This window comes from Watersipora subatra, chromosome 1 (assembly GCF_963576615.1).
Source record: "Watersipora subatra chromosome 1, tzWatSuba1.1, whole genome shotgun sequence".
NCBI classification, from domain to species: domain Eukaryota; kingdom Metazoa; phylum Bryozoa; class Gymnolaemata; order Cheilostomatida; family Watersiporidae; genus Watersipora; species Watersipora subatra.
In genome coordinates, this window is record NC_088708.1 from 24,418,583 (window position 1) to 24,440,644 (window position 22,062).

Sequence of the window (22,062 nt, forward strand, 5' to 3'; positions counted from 1 at the left end):
CGTAAGAGATTTTACAAACTGAAATATAACCATGTCTGAATAGGTCCAAATTTATTACTGACACAGATTCTAACCACCTTTGTAATTTATCATAATCAAGTGAGCTTCTTGTCTGATTTGAAAAATCAATAACAACGATCTGAGCTCTTACCTAGGGTAACGGAGATGTTGGTAGAAACATCTTCTACAACCAGTTTCAGCGCTTCACTAGGCAGCACCCCACTTCCTGGTATAAGAGTGTAAATCGCTAACTCTAGATCTCCATTATTATCTATCGGATATCCAGGAAGTCTTGAGAAATACTCCTTGTAGAATGTAACGCTGTTCGCGGACCTCTTTCTGTCAACATGCAGTGAACATGTGCTTTGACAACCCCCAGCTTATTCTGTACATTACCTGCACACAAACTGTTGCAATATCAGTGATCCGATAATATCAACGCTAGTTACCTGCGTCTTTTTGTCTCTGAGACCACAGGAACATAGTCACAGCTGGTTCGTGCACAAGCAGCGGTAGCGCTGTCCGCGAGCAATGTGAAGAGGCTGATCTCCTTCATCAGTGTGTACTAAAACAGGCAAGTACTTCTCTAACACCATTCAGCTTCAGTAGAAGTATTCGTGTGGCACTCGATCACGCGACCTCCCTCTACTACACTTATTACTGTTCAGAGACAGTAGTTAGTGTTTAATCGTCAGCATAGTCATTTAGCGCTTTTTTGTAAAAAAAAGATTTGTGTTGTTTGGTATTACAATACGATGAATGCTGTTAATAAAACTTTGTTATCTAAGACAAGGTTTGTGGATTAGCTAGTGATTGTCAAGACATAACTATGTTTCATTGATGTAGTCTCTGTTATGTATGTTTGACAGGAACTCTAGTGTATAGCTGACTGACCTAAGGTTACCTTACAATATAATGCTGCATTTAGATACAATGGTAAGGCATTATCAACTAACCAAACAGATCATGTTTTTATGCTTATGTCTAGCTGAGTGTAGCTTGGTATGACAATCAATTCCATTACAGTCAAACTTTGTTTACGATCACCTCAACGTACAAATTTTTTGACATGTGATGTAAAACTTGAGCAAATTTTTGTGTCCATGTTCAAAGTAATTGCCAAAGTTGGATACAAAATTTTTTTTGAAAAATTCAACTTCTTTGCAAGTGTATGTAAAAAAAGATAGAAGTTACAAAAGAAACACAGAAATAATTAAAATACATATAGTAAGTTAATTAATTTACACTGTACCTAGTGTAAGTTAGAGTAAGTAATACTAAATATTTCTATTGCTCACTCTACCACTGAACCCACACAACGTCAAACCAGCACTTCCATTCGCACGTTTCTAAGGTAAAGTAGCAATAAAAAATATATTTTCACTGATTCCTATTTTACTAACTTATTTTTTGCCTTTATTGTAAACTTTTTTATTTAGTGTTTTCCAAAGTGCTATATGGAATTTGAACTCTGTTTTACGGAGTGCTATATGGAAATTTCTAAAACATTGGTCACTGCTTGTTGAGCTCTAAAATAAAGGGAATATAACAGAGTGTATTTTTATAAGGATATTCGTTTCGACAGACAATTATAGTTTGATGTGTGAAGCAATTATCAGAAGAAATCTACTTCATCCGCTGAAGTTTGGCAATATACAAATACTGTACGCTGATTTCTACCTCTGAAACAGCCATTCCTTGGAGAGCAAATCTCACAGAATTCAACTCAGCTGCTTGGTCAGGTAACGTTGTGACAGCTTCAACAGGGTCAGTGAACACTTGATCTGCAAGATAATCCACATTACTATCATTTCTGCAGCACAGTTTAACTATAAAATTTCTTTAATATTAACCACAGAATGCGAACAGCATTACAGAACATAGGCTGTTGATGAAAACTTGGAAAAAATGCTAATACAAGATATTTAGAAATAGCTACATACTTTGACAGCGTCCATTCTTAAAGACTTGTCCAGTAGCGCAGACACAGTCATAACCTCCCGGATTGTTGGAGCACATCTGAGTCGTGTGACACTCATAGTTGCCAGTTACACACTCATTCACATCTGTAAACATTCACATAAGCTGCAGGTGCTCACTGAATTATCGGAAAACAGAGTATTTCTGGTGCACAATAACACACATAACATGTATCAATGCGCTAATAGTTGTAAAATCTTGCTTGAAAATTAAACTGAAAAACAGGCTGAAACCGAAATAAAGTTGAGGAAAACGTTGCTAAAAAAAAGCAACATGAAATAAGAACACGGATCCTTTTAAAAATTACATGCGCAACACCAGATAACCTGGAGTCACTTGTCCATTTTGTAATTAGATAATGAAATTATTTTTTATGCCTTAACAAGTGAAAGAATACAACAAGAATATTGGAAACATTCGCCATCTTTTGTATCATACGCTGTAGTTACCTTTAAGACTGATCCATATCGAACTAACATGGTCACCATGTACGACGCTTAATATCAAGCACCCAACATATTCATCTTTACAAATTATAAAGTTATTTAGTATTTTGGATTTATGTAGGAGTTAACGAAATGCCATTTTTATTTAAGAAAATAAATGTTCAGGGCATAGATAAATATCGAAACAAGGGGCATAGGGTAGTATTACATCAAACAACCAGTTGTAGCAATAACAAGGGTCAGTGTGTGATTGTCTATTAAAACATGATACATCATATGTGCTCTATGTGCTCTTTTGTTCTGTACCCAAAGGAAGAGGATATTATCCTTAGATTAAGGCAATACATGTATGGTGATACAGAGTAAGATGAGCAACAAAGGAAGAGTCGTGATATTCGTTTCAACGAATAGTTTGCAGACAGTAGGATGTCATATCCACATTCATCAGTTTTTTGTTAGGTTCAAATACTGTATGCTCTTGATGTTTGTGGCAACAAAATGTATCTACGGCTTCAGTACTCCGCAGTGAAAAATAAAAGAAAATTAATAAAAAAAACATCGAAAAATTAAAATACATAAATATACCTACATAAAATACACAAATTGACGGACATCTGACTTTCTTCTCACAACAAACCCAGTTAATCACAAGTACGACTATTCGAACCAGATGAAGTCCAAACTATGTCCGTACTACGTAAGTGCATTCTCTGTTTAAAATACTTACTGTTGAACGATGTACGATGTTGAAATATAAACTGAAAGTCAATCAAGATAACTTCACTTTACTTATTTATTATATACGAAATAAATACAATATGTTTAGAAACCAGTTTAAGTGTTTTGCTGTTGAAATGTTGGCTTATACTTATGTATTTTTTAAAAAATGAGTTTTTATTTCGTGGGTTTGCATTTCTCGCAGGGAATGCCAGTCTCCATTAACCATGAAAAATGAGGGATTTCTGTACAAAATTTTGAGGATTTCTCTTGACAAAGTTAACTTAATTGGATGATTCCATAAGTTAACAGGCATGTTTTCAATATAAATATTAGGTTTAGTTTCTACAAAATATAATTCAGAAAATACAAAAAACATGCATTTCTAAAGTCAACTCACCATCACAGTCTAATCCATTGGAGGCAAGGCTATATCCTGACTCACAGCTGCATGTATATCCACCAACAGTATTGTTGCAGACCTGAGCGCAGTGGTGTGTTCCAAGGAGACACTCATCTATTTCATCACAAGTGGATCCATCAGCATTGAGTGTGTAGCCCTTCTTACATGAGCATTCCTTGTTGTCTCCCACCGTGTTACAGTAGCCATTTGTTGCATCGCATGGGTTCGGGTCTTCACAAGGATTCTCAGCTGCAGTATCATAGGATGCTGATTAGCACATTAACACATGCTTGAGGAAGCATTAAAATACTGAGGAATCTACTTCAAAAGGATAATCATCTTATAAATATGGTAAATCCTGTGCTGATATGATATAGCCACTATTATATTGCATTTTCTAAACTTTGATATGCAAAAGTACTGGTAGGCTATAACATATGATAGGCCAAAAGACACAAAGTAAAAATTATTGAACAATTTAGCAATGCCATAAGTAATTAAAAATTGTTTTATAAAATCTAGACCACCATTTTAGTTTTACAAACAAAAATCTACCATGAATCTACCATTATATCATAAAATGTTGTTGTTTACTCTACTGCCGAAAGTTGGTATGTTACCCGCTAAACGTGTGGGCAAAACAAAGTATGATTAATTTTATAGAATGCATGTTCTAAAAACGGTGTGCAAAATTTGTGTGGTTTGAGTAAAAAAAGGTGGCAAAGAAGCTTTCATTGGTGCTATAGGTGTCAAGTGCAATTATGAAAGACTACATAGCATTTGCTGTAATGGACCACCCAAGCAGATCAAGTAATGGACCACCCCAGCATATGATCTGTATAATTATAAAGTCAAACCTCGACTTGAAATCGTCTCCACATACAATTTGTTAGACAAAACACAACTGTTGATCACACATTTGTCTCAAAACATGACATAAATTCTAGCATAAGATGTCTAAGGTACAACTTTCTGTGTAAATGAAAAAATGCTAGCAAAAACTATCAATGAAAATTGAAAATAATTGCAAAATATAAAACCAATTAATTTAGTTACTAGATTGTGTAAGTTTGAGTAATTTATGTTATGTGTTTCTATCACTCATTCTGATTGGTGTTTCTATCGCTCATTATGATTTGTGTTTCTATCACTCATTCTGTCACCAATTTTAGACATTGCTCGACCTCTAAGTTTTAGGTAATGTCTAAAAACCTCTTTTTACTGGTTATTATTTATTAATTTAATTGTTACATGCAATTTAGGTTTTTAAATGTAGTTTGTTACATAGTTTTAAATAACGCATATGTTTTAATGATAGATATTAATGATAGATATAATTAAAGTATGTGTTATTGGTTTTTTAGCTCTGGAGCAAATTAAACAAAGTACCATGTATTCTTATAACAGAGCAACAGTTATAAGAATAGTACATGGTTAACTACAATGTGCAACAGTTTCAATATATGGAGTGAGAATTGGACCGGTTTAACTTCATATGTCGAGACTTGACTGTGATTGCCAACACTAATGGCATTTGTTAGTATATTGCTTCTACAAAAAGGGTCTTTTTAAATACAGTGCATAGAGAAAACCAATGGAAACTCTATGTTATCATATAATATGACTTACGTTCGCAGTTGATAGTATCGTCGGTCAGGGCAAATCCAGAATCACAAGTGCAAGTAAAGGAACCATCAGTATTGAGGCAACTTTGATGGCATGGATCAAGTGCACACTCATCAATGTCTGAAAAAAGAGTAGAAAACAATTCAAAGACCAAAAAGATATTTTCAGAAAGTTCTTATGTGACAAAATGTAATGAAATTATCTAAAATATCAGTTTACACTGCAGCATTCATATGAGACAAAGAAGACATTATTTACTTTCTGCCTCCCATACTACTGCGGTGCAGTCTGAAGAGTTGCATATATAGTGAGTTCAGCTAAAATATAGTTCCCCTTCTACAGTAGATATTTGTCAACTTATCTTACCGTCACATGTAGAGCCGTCTATATTTAAGCTGTAACCAGTTCTGCAGGAACAGACAAAGGATCCAGGAGAGTTTATACAGATGTGACCACAGACATCTTCTGTACACTCATCAATATCGGAACAAGTTTTACCATCTCCTGTGTATCCGACAGGACAGTTACCACATCTGAAAAATGAAAAAAATAAATCCCTTGTTTACCGAAAAAGTAAATTGGTGTGAGAGATAAAATAGTGCATTGAGTAGAATAAATATCATAAACTACATGCTTGTGCCTACATTTTCATAGTTCAACGTGTTATCAACCTTATATGAAATTTCACACTTGAAAAAGAATGCTTGAACAACAGATTTGTAATTAAATTCAAGCAGTTAAAGCACCAGGTTTAAGTATTGTCAAAAAATAACGCCCGCAGTGTTCTACAAATATTTCTCGACAGAATACAAGTTACTTGTGAACTGGAGTTAAATAACCTTAGTTACTAATCGTCTATCCTTAGTTACTAATCGTCTATCCTTAGTTACTAATCATCTGTCCTTAGTTACCAATCATCTGTCCTTAGTTACTAATCATCTGTCCTTAGTTAGCTATCTATTTCAAGGACATAAAATAAACAATTATTTGTTGAATAAACTTACGAACCTTATACAAAAATTAACTTAGAAAACTCCAAGGACTAGCAGGTCCAAAGAGGCACTCAAGGTGATGCGATGGTAATTTTAACGTAATCAATAAACTTATATAAGAATTGCGCCTAGATTGAAAATGACTCTTACGTGTATCCAGTGTGGTCAGCAGGAGCAGGCAAGTCGATGCATGGCACAGAAGGATAACAGGCAGAGGCAACCAATGCACAAGCATCCAGATCAGTGTCACAGAGGCTTCCTGTGTATCCGGTGGGACAGGTACAACCAAGTACAACAGACCTATCATATATAAATTATGTGTTTGAGATAGGTAGCCCGAGTATTGCAATAGCAAGCAACTTCTACAGGAGGGATGAAACTGAAGGTGGTGTTAGTTTTGGTAGTATGGACACAGCAAATAGACTAACATACTTATCATTCAACTTTGGCAAACTAATTGAGCAAGATTGTATTTATTCATGTTATAAATAAGCTAAACTATTTATTAGCAGCCGTAGTCATACAAAAATAAACCATAGATCTGATGTAGCTAAATTAGCAATGTTGATTTGCTAGTTGACTCATACAAATCGCTCTATAGCAACATTAAAGAAAATTGATGTGATTTATTTTTTTGTGAAAACATTTTTACATTGCAAAATTACTATTAAACGTCGAGTGTAGTTTTGCCACAGTATTTATCAAGCATATATTGTTTTACGTGTGCAAAAATCGAAAATAATGATTTTCCATCACTTACAACTCTGGCAGGTGACAACAAGTGGCATGATTCAGCAGTCATTTATTATATGTTTATGTTTGACTTACAACAGGTAACAATCAGCCGAGTTGCAAAGCAAAGACCTGATAGACTTACGGTGACTCAATGATGGACTGTTCCTCTTCTGACAGATGTATGCAGGTGCCATCATTCATGCAATTGCATAGCATGGCCATTGGAGATTTGGTACTCGCGGCTCCAGCTGGATCCTGAAAACATGTCAACAGTTAACATTGACCATGGATACCTACAGCTTGACAGTTATAAATATTTAAGAAAGTGCAGCTGGCATAAGTTAGTATCTATCTATAGTTTATACACATAGTTGCTATCTAAACTTTATGTCTAGTTAGCATATTTTAGTTAGCACCTACATGTATGTATAATGTCTTCGTTGAAGGTGATACATAGCTGATATCTACAGTTAGTACCTATCATTGATGTCTATAGTAAGCCTTGGCAGTCAGCTTCTAGAATAGCTATTTACAGTGGGTATCTACAGTTCTATTTACAGTTTATACTACAGCTGGTATCTACACTTGGTATATACAGTTAGTTTCTACAAAAATAGATATGGTTGGTATTTATAGTAGATATCTAGAGCTGACAATGATAGCTGGTATTTAGAATTAGTAGTACCAATAGTTAGCGTTTACAAATGATACTTACAGCTGGTATCTACAAGTTAGTACCTACATTAGAAACAGAAGTCTGCTAGCAGAGGTATGTTGGAGAGTTGAATATTTACCTCTTTGGGTTTTTAAGTTAGGCTATATAGTATTTTTACAACCTGTGTGTAAATGCCACATCCGTGGTTTGGAGTTATCACTGGAAAAAGCTAGCGCGAAACTTATCTAGTTGCCTTCTCTTAGAGAATAAAAAATATCTGTCCATAGTCAGACCTAGATATACGAGTGCCCCAACAAACACGAAATCGAGTTACGAGCAAAATTTCGACCAATCTCTGCCTTGAGATACTTCATACCTTTGAGATACGAGCCGATTCTTGATGGCCGCTAAATGACCAAGTGTGCAAGAGGCTATTTTTGAGAACAACATCGCTCGGTCTTTCTCCACGAAAAAGTTTTAAAAAGTTTGGCTAAAAGTTGCAGTGAATGTGAGGCAAAAAGAGCCAAGCTGGAAACAGATACTAAAAGAGTAAGATGGCAAAATTATAGAGATTTTAGCGAAAGATTAAAACTTAGCTTCAAGTGTGTGTTTAGTAAACTAAATTCATCAAATTAAATTCAATGTTTCTATTATGTAGGGTCACAAAAGTGTAGTGTACGGAACGCATTGCTCTGAAGTCTTTCATTTTTAGATGGCCGTTATCCACAACATCTGTCTCAAAGGTAAAAACTCCATAAAGTAGTGTACATAGTGATGCTACATTGTATTGCAGATCATGACAACTAAAAAAGTATTTGTTACTTTTTAGCGCGTGTACTGAATGACAACAATTAAAAACAGGTTTTGTCACCGTAATATTCCGTTTAGGCATTTTCTCATAGCATGCTGATGAAAGAATTTGTACTTGGATATTTTATATGGAAAGTAGTGTCTTGAGATGTGAGTAAATTGATATACGAGTTCAGTTCCAGAACGCATTAAGCTAGTACGTCAAGGTGTGACTATACAAAAATACAAGAAGATAGGTGGTCGTTCATTAAAAAATTGGCAAACATCCTAACCTTGGCCGTTACACGGAAGACAAATCCAGTTGTGTTGGTAACGGTAACAGTAATGGTGACCACATCTCCGTCTACGACAATTGTGCTGGGAATGTTAGTTGTCACAGAGATGACGTCTCCATTCGAGTCATTCACAGTCACCACATACTCAAAAGGTTCCCCAATGACTATCAGTACCTTATCATTTCCTCGGATGGTTGGAGGGAAGTTACCTGTAAAGGAGTCAAGAAAAGGTAACAAATTAGGGCCTGTCTAATTTGAAGTATCAGACAAGTATGACCTAATTACATTGTCAGACAAGTGTGACCGAATTAGTTTTTCAGACAAGTGTGACCTAAGTACATTGTCAGACAAGTGTGACCTAATTAGTTTTTCTAGAAAAAATTGAAGAGACATTGTCCTTACTAAGAACTGCATTGGTCGCTTGGCTATCTTCTGCTGTTTGTTTGCTGCTTTCTCCAACACTCAGGTCTCCCGTAATATAGACATCATAGAGACAGGACGTGTCTGTCTCACAGAGGTCATAGGCAGCAGTTTTGAACTCTTCAGTTGACCAAACCCAATTATCAATATCATCAACAAATACTGGTACGAAGGAGTTATCATTGTAGGTGCTCCAGTCAGTGTTGTCTGTGTAGTACATGATGGAGTCTCCCTCGCTGACAGCAACTAAAATAAAAAAGAAAAAAATCAGAAAATATGAAAATATGTGTAAGTTTTAATTTAGAAAATTGACTAGTAACATTGCAGAAAATGTATACAACAACTTGTACAAAAATAGCATTTTTACCAAATGACTGGCTGTCAAGTGTATCACATTAGCTTTTAGCCTACAGCAAATAGGATGGCAAAATGTGTATAGCACAGTGAAAATGGCCAATTTAATGACTCAATTTTATATGTAAGAATTAATAAAGCGTTTTGATTTATGAAAGAAAGTGTAATAGTATCAATATTATATACAGTATATACATGTATATGACACTGATACCATAAATATAATACGTAAAGGTCAGTGCTAATGTCAAACAACCATTTCAATAGTTTTTGGTGAAGAATCATAAATTATAATGTTTGAATTGGACTATAGATTACTTTTAGCCAGGTGAAGACCCCAACTCTACTCACATAGGCATAGATAGAGAGGTAAAGAGCCTAGCTTTACATACATAGACATAGATGGACAGACCATGGCCCTAACTCTATGCACAGACATAGATGGGCAGGCCAAGACGCCAGCTCTACACACATAGACATAGATAGATAGATAGATAGATAGATAGATAGATAGATAGATAGATAGATAGATAGATAGATAGATAGACTGGCCAAGACACCAGCTCTACACACATAGACATAGATAGATAGATAGATAGATAGATAGATAGATAGATAGATAGGTAGATAGATAGATAGATAGATAGATAGATAGATAGATAGATAGATAGATAGATAGATAGATAGATAGATAGATAGACAGATAGATAGATAGACTGGCCAAGACACCAGCTCTACACACATAGACATAGATGGACACAAGTAATACAATTGAAACCAATGAATCAGTACATCAGAAGCAATAAAAAAGTACAACTGAACTAAAAAGAATTTTAAAGTGATCTAGAACATTCTAAAGTCTAATAGTCATTTAACTTAGAATGTAAATTTGGTGAAGATAAAATGACATAGAAAACTCACACTCGGAAGCCCAGTCAAAGATCTCACTCTCAGTTGAATTTATAGATATGGATGAGCCATCAAAGGAGGTTAGATCATTTTCCTTGTTATTGTCATACAAACCCGTGAGGCCAAATGTCTTTCCCACAAACTTAGCTGGCATACCCAAAGTGATTGTCAGCATTTTCTGGCAAAAAAAACAATAAGCTTATATGGAAAATACTGAAAATATAATGATACACGTACATTGTACTTGGTAAATGATCTTAATTCTAATCCTGTCAAATCATCTCAAACTAAAGTCAATTATTAATAACAAAACAAGGTTTTATGCGTATCATTTGATCTTCCAGCGTGATCTACATTTACCAAGCGTTATTAGAGCAGCAGCCTTTCACCGAACTAGAGATTAGACAGCAAAGGTTCATGCACTAAGCAACCGATACAGGTGTAAAGAGGCATCATTGAAACCAAAAGTGTTTGAGGCTTACATTTGCAGCTGCGGTTGTGATAGATACTCCCGAGGAGAATAAGACAGTAAGGCTGCTGTTGGTTCTCTTAAATTGAATCTTAGTGTCAACACCATCCATAGACTGAGAGATGTTTAAGTCTTGAGAGATAAGGGCAATGTCCTTCATGTCATCATCAATGATGAGCTGCAACTCATTTTCTACACCAGATATGTCATTATTTTTGTTGATCTGAATTTGAAGCCTGGGTAAGCCATCATTGCTAATGCAGACAGCACTGAAGTAGGTGGCTTGTCCAAGATCTACAGAGAGATACACCAATAACTAGATACTCTTGGTCATTCATTATATATATATATATATATATATATATATACTGTATATATACATATATATATATATATATATATATATATATATATATATATATATATATATATATATATATATATATATATATATATATATATATATATATATATATATATAGTTACATAAAAGCATAAATGATAGTTTTCAAAAGGCAATTATCCTCTTTAAAAGTTAAATATGGTAGAAAGTGCATTTTTAAGTGTGGGTAAGCTATTGATATGAATAACTGTTAGTCATTAAATGGTGTATTGTTGTGATGTCATAAATAGCTGACTACATGAATATCTAGTTAATAAAGCATAGCGGCATCGGCATCGCTGACCTTCGAAAGGGTCTCAAGTGTCGCTCAACGACTCTAATTTGTATTCAGACAGTCGTTTTCATTCAGCAAGCTCTTCTTTCAATTAGTCATATACCAATAACATAATCTCATTTTAATAGACACTTTATAATGAGAGAACTTGGTTTGAATTGATAATTATCAGATTACTCAGATATTTGGGTAGTTCACAGACATGCATACAGCATCCAGATGCTATAACAACACGCAAATTATCTGACAGCACCAGATAGTCAAACAGCACCAGATAGTCAAACAGCACCAGATTATCTGACAGCATCAGATATGTCGACAGCACCCACATATTGTAACAATACTAAATGTTCCAACAACACCCAGATACTATGACAGCACCCAGATACTATGACAGCACCCTGATATTATGACAGGACCCAGAGACTATAACATCACCTCGATTCTATGACAGCACCTAAGTACTATGACAGCACCCAGATACTATGACATCACCCAAATACTATGACAACACCAAGATACCATAACAGCACCCAGATACAATGACAGCACCCAGATACTATGATAGCACCTAGATATTTAGACAGCAAGCAGACTAACTATTGCAAAAAAGCTCAGATATTTTTAAGCCACACAGAACCACACAGATCTTTCAAGGGTATAGACTTACCTCCATCAGCTAGCACAACTCTCTCTGTTCTAGCCTGGATGATAGTCTTGCCATTATCAATGTTAGTAAAAAGGTATTCTCCGAGTCCATTGAAGGTGTATGTCAGCCCATCAGATGTTGTAATGTGCGGGTCTCCAAACCACGGCCCTAAACAAGATGTATATATGTAAACAAACTGATAGCAAAATGACATTGTCTTTCATTAAAAATGCATCTGGTAACTGATATTGAAAATGAAATTTCAATAAAACTGATTGAAACTTACATATGACTGGAAAAGGGTAGGTTTCTCCATTACTAGAGACTCGCACCTCATGAAACAAGTTGCACATTTCGAATGCTTCTACACAGCAAGCCTGTCGGCCGTGAATCTCATGATCCATATTGTTCTTCAAAATTAATAATAATAATAATAATTCTGCAATGATTCTGTAAAACTAGGTGATAGTTTGTACTATCAATTTGGCATGCTGCAACACACTGACGGTAGAACTGTGAAAAAGATTGCTAATAGAATTCCAACCACAGTAGTAGAAAACGAATTAGAATTTTCACTTGAAAAATGCATGCTGACTGGTCAACACTTACAGTTGAAACTGTAAGTGTTAAAACAATTTCATTGTTTAGTGGCTATTTTGAAGGTAGCTGATTTGAAAATCGCCATCATTCAAAGAGATATCGCTAATGGTATAAACAATATAATCATGCAATGGCGATTTATCTCACACCTGACGATTTTCAGGTGTCAATTATTCATTTTTCTAGAGCTAAAACACATGGGCCTTCTAATCTTATGAAGCACTCATTCCATGACCTTCCACGCACACACAGGCATTCATGAAATAAATGTTTCTAATTATCACGAACACAAAACAGCTTTTTTTTGTTAATATGTACAAATAAATATTAACAAAAATTTATAAGTCTGTTTACATAACAATAATATCGGGATATATTGCAATTCATTAATAAATAGACGAAATGAAGCAATTCAATTCGATATTGCAAATGTGCAATATCGAATCGTCTGATTCGACATTACACATTTGCAATATCGAATCAGACGATTCGATATTGCACATTTGCAATATCAAATTTGCATTTGATCGACAATTTTTGGAAATCTACTCACGATGTTAATAGGATATCCACCATATGGAGGGCCAACAATCAAAGCTGACTCGCTGTCTGAGAACCAATCATCATTGTAGCAGCACATTTGCCTCAGACCAGCATAGCCCTCTTCATCAAAGTTACTTTGGAAACAGATAGTCTGATCAGATTCATAGCCTATCCAATGGAAGCTGCAGAACAAATATTGATTTGTATCAATTATCTGCCCACAAAAATAAAGCGTGGTGTGATATAACATCTAAGCCAGGTAAGCATAGCTCGGCATACTAAGGGGTGACCATATGTCAACTAAATGAAACTAGATGAGAAAAACAACTAATGAAAAGCTTTAAAACCGGTGAAAGAATTGCTTCAGTCATTCTCAATATGACTCGGACATATGCAAATGAGTGTGTTTATTGGACAACTCAATTTTAGCGTATGTGATATTTACTTTATATCTTCAAAGTCGGTTTATTCCAATGAGCCAAAACTTAAAAAATGGAATCAGGTTACCATAAGTATTTCAAATACAAAAAAATGGAAACAAATGGAATTACATAAACATAAAACAGGAAATAGCTGGACTAGTATTAGTTCTCTGAATTCATTTCTGACTTATGTAGCCCTTGATTGCAAACTTTGATCGATTTGCTCAACTGAGATATGAGTATTTTAAACATTAGTTCAGCTAACATTAACACGTCATCACTCCGATTAGAGACCTCACCAACCTATTGCTGACGTTCAAGGACATCTAAACTTTCAAGCATAAAGTGTTGCGAATGTCATCACACATACAATTGAAGCATTCTCTATAAAATTTTGCAGTTAGTGTGAAGATAAGAGAGGAAGTAGAAAAGATAGGCCTTATGCAGCTTATGCTAGATCAAAGTTACTTTAACTTAGATGTGTGTTTTTATAGTATCAATGTGGACCGCAAAATAATGGCTTGTATTTACAAAGTTTTGGCTTTTCAAGTTTTGACTCAAGTACTCCAGTCTACCTGATTGAGCTTGCAGTATGAATCAATCATAATAACAAGTTAAGTCAAGTCAAGTTAAGTGAATGTAACCATGGTCACTAAAATTAATGTAGATTTCTTTACTTTTGACATAGTTTTAGAAACTATTTAAAACCTTTTGCATTAACTTCCCATCGTCTGTCCTCTTTGCTGAGTATTGCTTTTATAACAAATACAGTCATTACAATTATAACTGTCAAATTTTTTCTTTTCTTTTTTTGGCATGTAATAAAAAAACATCAATTTGTTGATAAAAAGTTATACATACATCCAGCCTTTACCATACATACCATAATATATTTTAATAAGTTTAATATATTGATCAGTAAATACTATAACAATGTTTCTTGTAACACTGTAACGCTTTCATGTTTTAATATGAAACATGGCGAATTGTGAGATTTTGTGAGATTTTACACTCACACTCTGTTATGACTACTAGCTGTTCAAAGGAGTTATAAAGTTTTCTATGCTGTAAGACTGCTTACAGAGACTGCCATAAGACTAACCAAACAATAATTAAACTTTTTAGAGCCGAAACATGGCAATTAGCGCAGAAGAGATAATGTGCTATGTTATATGACACCGTGTCAGCCTACAGTAGACTAGATATATGTCTAGCCCTAACTAATATAACATAATTCATTAAATTTTAATTATTAAATAATTATAACTTATTTTAGTTATTTTCATTATATTATATCACATATGGCATTATCTCAAAGTATATTATATTTCATCACATTATATTGTATTATAATATAGAGTACAGCATGATAACACTTTCATATTACCCTAGGACACTTATGTATTCGACTCATCTAACTTTTGCGTTTTCGCGGAGTGATCCTTTCACTAAAATTTCATGAGCAAAACTAAACTATCATAACAAACGAGCGAAAACGCGAAATTAAATAGCTTTGGTCATTAATATTCACAATAAAATCGTCATACGTATTAGAAATGCAGGCATCTTTCATGTGTAGTTGGCTCATTGGGCAATTTCTGCTAAACTCATTATAGCTAATACACCAATTGAGCAGCATGGCAAAGCAAATTAAGATAACAGGTTTTTTTAGAAAAGCTAAGACAATGAGGAAGATGATGGTATTAGTTTAGTCACTGAATTTGTAACTGATGAAGATGAAAGTCTGGTAGGGAAAGTCATAAAATTGAATAATAATTATTGTAGGGATGAATTTTATTACCAACCAAAAACAATAACGACCCGGAGCCATGGCCACCGCGTGCTATAAATACTTGAGATCTCATATTGGTACCGCATCAGTCACGGCGGGAAGGACCTTGACATCATTGATAGTCCAAGAAACAAATGGCAGCAAGCGATCAAATTGCATTATCGATCTCGTCAACACATTTTTACCTGCAGTTTACAAATACAAACTAGTCGCAAATTGAAAACAATTTCGTAACAGTGAACCGGACCTGATGAATCTAATTATGTTTGTTCCACTACATTTATTTTCCCATCACTATATTTTCGCAGTCATCAGAGCTGCGAAATTAAGTTGCAGCGAAATTTTACTCTGTATGCCACTCACGAAACTAAATACTAGCGAAATATAAGTGTCCTAGGGTATATACTGAATGTTTTATATTAAAATCGGATCAGGTGACAAAGTAATGAGTTACTTCTTTTTATCAGATGGTTAAAAAGTTTAGCAATAGTTGAAAAGAGAAAAATTGTTACCTCCAGTCAAACCACATATTGAAGAGAGTCGGAGGACAGGGTGCCATATTTAAGCTGTAGTTGGTGTACATGTCAATTGACTCCAACTCTTCATACATCCAGTCGAAGCACTCAAATTCAGCATTAGCCTCTCCTGAGGAGTCCTCTAGTCGGAACAGGTATTCTCCTGGCCTTTTATCTGAGAAGACAGGCAAAAGGTTAAAGTTCATCATATTTAAAGGATTAGACTAGTAATTAATCACTTTTGGTAAAATTATATAGTATGTTGCTACTAACTATAAAAATATAAGTATGCTTGATTTGTATGAGTTATCTAATGTGTAAAGTTTGTTTTCACCAATGCTTGGATGTATCAAAACAAACCTTAAAATTGCTGAAGCCATTACATAATTTTGGTAAAATTATATACATGTAGGGTTCTGTTACAAACTATCAAAATATAAATATGCTTGATTTGTATGAGTTATCTAATTTGCGAAGTTTTTTTTCACCAATGCTTTGATATACAAAAAGAAATCTTAAAACTACTGGAACCATTACTTAATCAGTCTGAGTAGACAAAGTACACAAGCCTGGCTTCGTAAATCCTTCTTGCTTCTCGCAAAGCTGTGATTTTTATGTAAGTTGTGATTGTTATGAAAATTGTGATTTTTATGAATGAAAGTTGCGCTTTTCATGAAAGCTGCAATTTTTGTAACCTAGTGAAAGTAGCGTGTGCAGATTTATAAAACATTGATCAGGCTTATTCTAAAGCCTGATTCAGAGCAATATTTTTGGAGAACTTGTGCAAGGTAGCAGGACGGTGCTTCAAGAGCATTGTCCTGCTATCTCTCGTGATGCATTGTAGAGTGCGCACAGGATTTACCAGCAGTTGCATCGTCCTGTGATTTCATAGCTATTTCAATTCAAGCTGTGGTATTTGTGTAGCTTCTTGAACAGAAATTCATTAAAGCTAGGCACCAAAGTTCTGGCAACGCTCGGTTTACAATGTCAGACGCTTGTCTGCTTTAATATATCTCTAGTTTCTACTCACCAACTTTATCAATGATACCAGGGATCACTGCTGTATTAGGCTGAGCATAAACTATATGTACGTAGTTTCTAAAAAGGCTCACCTGCCATGTTTCCAGGTAGTTCATCAAGCCCGAGGCGGGCTAGAGGAGAAAGGAGGTAGTGACTGTCTACAGAATTTTTAATGGCAGCGATGGGGAGGCCAGACGTGTGGTATGAGTTATCTACTACCTCTTTGAACTCCTCCTCACTCAAGTCTTCATGCAGAGCTGAGAGCAAAATATGGTAGAACTCAGACATAACCACTGTTTGCCACCAATGTATTCATAATGTTAGACATTTTGAGTCCTGGTATTTTTAATATTTCAAAAGGTATTGCAGAGATGATAATAAACGAAGAAAAAATAAAAAAATGTTAGCTAAAAAATTGGAAGCTCGGCAAAGGAGCTTAGGAAGACCTGAGAGACATCTGTAACAGCGGTTGTGCTTAGATTTTATGTACATTTTAAAATCTTGAACAAACCTAAACAAGGAATTTGCAAAGTAAAATTTGCTCCGTTTTTTGTAATCAGCAAAAACTTTTGGATCGTTTGATTTCTGACCTGAGGGCCAGAAACATACCTATAGGCAATCCAAATGAACAACGAAGCCTTTCTAACAACAACAATGTTAGAGCAACAGCTCTGCTACATGTGCAACAGCAACATCTATTATATGTTTATATCGTAGAAGAAACGTTCATAACTATATTATCTACTAGACAGCCTTCTCATCTGGCTGAAGTTGGACCTAGTGATACCTTCAAGACCATTATGCATTTAGCGATATTATGAATGACACACGCGTCAAGGGAGACACTTTGGTAGCATCGAACTAGACACACTGCATGTAAATAGTTTTCTTGAGGTTCTATTAGGTTCTTCTTAGGTTCTTGAGGTTCTCTAGTATTCTAGAGAGCAATACGATTTACCATTATTAACACTGTAATAAAACAGTCGCTTTAATGATAAGAGTGTAGTAGACGCTCCCATAACGCAAATTCCAGATAACGTAAATAATTTATGTAAAGTTTTTGCTTTGTACTAAATAAAAAATTCCTTGTAATGTAAAGTGTCAAGTCAGGTCAAGTTCTCTAATTCGAATTGAATGGGAACTTATCTCGCTGCAGTTGCGAGAGAAAAAGGATGTCCGTGTAAGAGTTATATTAATTATATATAAAACATTCTCGACATTTTAGTTCATCGTGATAGAACGTCAGATGTGTCGCCAAAAATGAGATTAGGGTAGCTGCGCAATTGTTCATAGGTGTTACATCGTCAGCCTATCAATCTGCATATTACAAGCTGGAGTATTGTCGCAAGTTATCTTATATTTTGGCCTTGACCCCTCCTCCTAGATGCAGATATATGACGAACAGGTTGTACCGCTCTTTTCATAGTAAAAATATTTTTTGTTTTTTTCTATTATAGACTTAATAAATATTTGTGATTAGTTTTACTTCGCAGAATAGGCTTTGCTGGTTAGTAACAGTAAGCAAATCGTTGTACATGAACATCAAAAATGTGCACACTCCATCAACTTATTGTAACATTACCGTAATCATGGTCTATAAAACCAGTGAAGCTGATCAAAAAAGGAGAAAAGTTTTCGATGCAAACGATAAAAAAGTTAAGTCTAGTTTTTCCTTTTTGTAGGGCCGAATGGGGGAGTTTGGAAAGATCTTGGAACAGATTAGACAATTGGACAATTTAGAACAATTAGACAATTTACATGTATTTAACTGTTCATATAACGTAAATTCCCTATAATATAAAAGTTCCTGGAACGAATCATTTATGTTGTAGGAGCGCAAACTGCATTAATAATAAAAGTATTATTAATAATAAGTATCAATAATAAGAGTATCAATAATAAGAGTATTAATAATAAGAGTATTAATAATAAGAGTATCAATAATAAGAGTATCAATAATAAGAGTATTAATAATAAGAGTATTAATTATAAGAATATCAATAATAAGAGTATTAATAATAAGAATATCAATAATAAGAGTATTAATAATAAGAGTATCAATAATAAGAGTATTAATAATAAGAGTATTAATAATAAGAGTATCAATAATAAGAGTATTAATAATAAGAGTATCAATAATAAGAGTATCAATAATAAGAGTATTAATAATAAGAGTATTAATAATAAGAGTATTAATAATAAGAGTATTAATAATAAGAGTATTAATAATAAGAGTATTAATAATAAGAGTTTCAATAATAAGAGTATTAATAATAAAAGTTTTAATGATAAGAGTATTAATGATAAGAGTATTAATGATAAGAGTATTAATGATAAGAGTATTAATGATAAGAGTATTAATGATAAGAGTATTAATAATAAGTGTATTAATGATAAGAGTATTAATAATAAGAGTATTAATGATAAGAGTATTAATTATAAGATTATTAATGATAAGAGTATTAATTATAAGAGTATTAATAATAAGAGTATTAATGATAAGAGTATTAATTATAAGAGTATTAATGATAAGAGTATTAATTATAAGAGTATTAATGATAAGAGTATTAATGATAAGAGTATTAATAATAAGTGTATTAATAATAAGAGTATCAATAATAAGAGTATTAATGATAAGAGTATTAATTATAAGAGTATTAATTATAAGAGTATTAATGATAAGAGTATTAATGATAAGAGTATTAACAATAACAGTGTTAATAATAAGAGTATTAATAATAACAGTATTAATAATAACAGTATTAATAAGAGTATTAATAATAAGAGTATTAATAATAACAGTATTAATAAGAGTATTAATAATAAGAGTATTAATAATAACAGTATTAATAATGAGAATATTAATATGAGTTTATGGATATACCGTATATCCCCGCATAATATAACCCAAAGCTACAACGCAAAAAGATTTGGTTGATACATGAGAAATACGGTACATTCAATCAAGGGCTATTAACAGAAAATAAGTGACTTACATGGAAGCAGCCAGTTGATTCCATCCTCAGGGTAGTTGAACTTAACAAATGTGTAGATGCCATCAGTGATTACAACTGCTTGGAAGTGATTCAACTAAAACAGACAGAAACTCTATGAGGAGCAGATAACTTGTGATAAGCTGCTGTATCAAGTTGTAGCAGGTGTTACCGGAGTCGTGTAATGTGTTAAAGAATGTTCCAGAAAAAGTGCAAAGCTGCTTACAATATCCAGTTAGGCAGATTACAATGTAACATAGCAGGATAACATTTCTTCGTACATACATGTTTGTTGGATAAGGCTTGATCTTTGCACCATGTAGGGTAATCATCATTCCAGTCTAAGAAGTAAGCGAAGGAATCCCAGCTGCATCCTTCATCAGCTTTCTGGTTAACCCAAGTGGCTACCAAAACCCAAGTGGCAGTGAAGCCCTCCATGGCATACTCTGTAAAATAGAAAGATTTTACATGTCATTGTCAAGTTCATGCAAACCAGTTTAAACCAGTTTAAAAGATAATCAAGCCAAGCGGATAAAGAGAAAACAAAAAAGTGAATTATTTAAGAATTTCATCAAATAGGCGCTCCACACAATATTTTAGTGGATTTTATCAGAAAGATTGTTTTAGATATTTGATGTGTTCTGAGCGTGTGGATGTTTCAATATTAAAATTGACAAAACTTGCTTGCAGTTGAAAAGCCCAAAATAAAAATATTTGCAAAATGATGTCACTAGTTGTTATCGTTGCTATAGTTGATATCGGCTATTGCTTTCAAGTTGCAGTATTACGGGTCTGTATTCTGTCGGTCTCTTTGTAACTATAAATGTCATAATGGTACTTTTGCATGATCTGAACGCTTTAACCATAATCCTGTTTTGTCGATTTTAACCTTGAAATATCCTGGCAGTCAGATCACCTCAAAAATCAAAAACAACTGCAAATGATAGAAAAATATTGATACTTTCTGATTTTGTGCCAGTTCATCTTTAAAAACTGAGTGTAACTTCATGCGAGAATGAGAGCTGCGATTGACCGTGAAAAAAGACATTTGCTCAAATATGCCAAAAACTCGATAGCGGATCTAGGCTCAAGTTCATCGTACAGTCAGACCTTGACATATAAGCTCAATGCATTCTGGGACTGAGCTTGTATGTCAACCCGCTTGTATCTCAATGCAATATTTCCTATTTAAAATAACTAAATACAAATTAATCTGTCACCATACTATGGAAAAACCATCTAAAAACAGGATATTACGATGAAAAACGTGTTTTTAATTGTTGTAATCCAGTACTTACGCTCACAAAGTAACAAATACCTATTTAGTTGTTGATCTAAATGATACAACGTAACGTTACCATAGAGTTTTGGATTTACATTACATTATCAAGTTTTGACCTTGAAGACAAACGTAGTGACGAACGGCGGTGTGATAGAGACCTGACAGCAACTCGTTTGGTACACAAGACTTTTGTGATGCTACATAACATCATAAACTTTGAATTTAATTTAAATTGAACTTCCTAGACACACACTTGAAGCTCAGTTTTAATATTTTACTAAACTTGCTTTAACTTTGTCATCTTCGTTTCCTATCATGTTTCCGATTTGGCACTTTTTGCCTCAAATTCACTATAACTTTTAGCCAACCTTTATAAAACTTTTTTCAAAGTTATTCGAAGAGAAAGACCGAGCAATAATATTTTGAAAACAGCCTCTCGCATACTTGGCCATTTAGCGGCCATCGAGAATTGGCTCATATCTCAAAGGTATGAAGTATCTCAAAGCAGACCTTGATCGATATTTTGCTTGTAACTCGATTTCATGTATGTTTGGGCACTCGTATGTCAGGGTAATACTGTACAAGCAAAATTTCTGTACTTTACCATCACGTTTCTGTCTTGAGATATGAGAAACCAGTGGGATATGAGTCAGCTCTAAATGGCCATTACATGGCCAAGTGTGTAAGAGGCTGTTTTCAAGAACACCTTCGCTCGCTCTTTCTTGGCAAACCAATTTAAAAAAGTTTTAAAAAGGTCGGCTAAAAGTTATAGTGAATG

General features: G+C 34.1%; 2 protein-coding genes across 2 annotated transcripts in view; one reads left to right on the forward strand and one right to left on the reverse strand.

Moving 5' to 3' along the window:
- The window catches only part of LOC137397436 (small ribosomal subunit protein uS5-like), a 476,780-nt gene that overhangs the window by 272,844 nt on the left and 181,874 nt on the right, over nucleotides 1–22,062 (forward strand). The window lies entirely within an intron of this gene.
- LOC137385458 (uncharacterized) overlaps nucleotides 1–22,062 on the reverse strand; it is an 83,173-nt gene that overhangs the window by 6,609 nt on the left and 54,502 nt on the right. The window contains exons 36-55 of the mRNA XM_068071925.1: nucleotides 20,288–20,448; nucleotides 20,006–20,099; nucleotides 17,102–17,266; nucleotides 15,987–16,164; nucleotides 13,271–13,442; nucleotides 12,404–12,527; nucleotides 12,139–12,285; nucleotides 10,805–11,085; nucleotides 10,335–10,500; nucleotides 9,042–9,305; nucleotides 8,637–8,848; nucleotides 7,042–7,154; nucleotides 6,315–6,464; nucleotides 5,539–5,705; nucleotides 5,176–5,292; nucleotides 3,544–3,795; nucleotides 1,944–2,066; nucleotides 1,681–1,784; nucleotides 450–565; nucleotides 152–339 (exon numbers count right to left, since the gene is read on the reverse strand). Coding sequence (XP_067928026.1) covers nucleotides 152–339; nucleotides 450–565; nucleotides 1,681–1,784; nucleotides 1,944–2,066; nucleotides 3,544–3,795; nucleotides 5,176–5,292; nucleotides 5,539–5,705; nucleotides 6,315–6,464; nucleotides 7,042–7,154; nucleotides 8,637–8,848; nucleotides 9,042–9,305; nucleotides 10,335–10,500; nucleotides 10,805–11,085; nucleotides 12,139–12,285; nucleotides 12,404–12,527; nucleotides 13,271–13,442; nucleotides 15,987–16,164; nucleotides 17,102–17,266; nucleotides 20,006–20,099; nucleotides 20,288–20,448 — 3,294 coding nt within the window. The remainder of the gene's footprint in view (nucleotides 1–151; nucleotides 340–449; nucleotides 566–1,680; nucleotides 1,785–1,943; nucleotides 2,067–3,543; nucleotides 3,796–5,175; nucleotides 5,293–5,538; nucleotides 5,706–6,314; nucleotides 6,465–7,041; nucleotides 7,155–8,636; nucleotides 8,849–9,041; nucleotides 9,306–10,334; nucleotides 10,501–10,804; nucleotides 11,086–12,138; nucleotides 12,286–12,403; nucleotides 12,528–13,270; nucleotides 13,443–15,986; nucleotides 16,165–17,101; nucleotides 17,267–20,005; nucleotides 20,100–20,287; nucleotides 20,449–22,062) is intronic.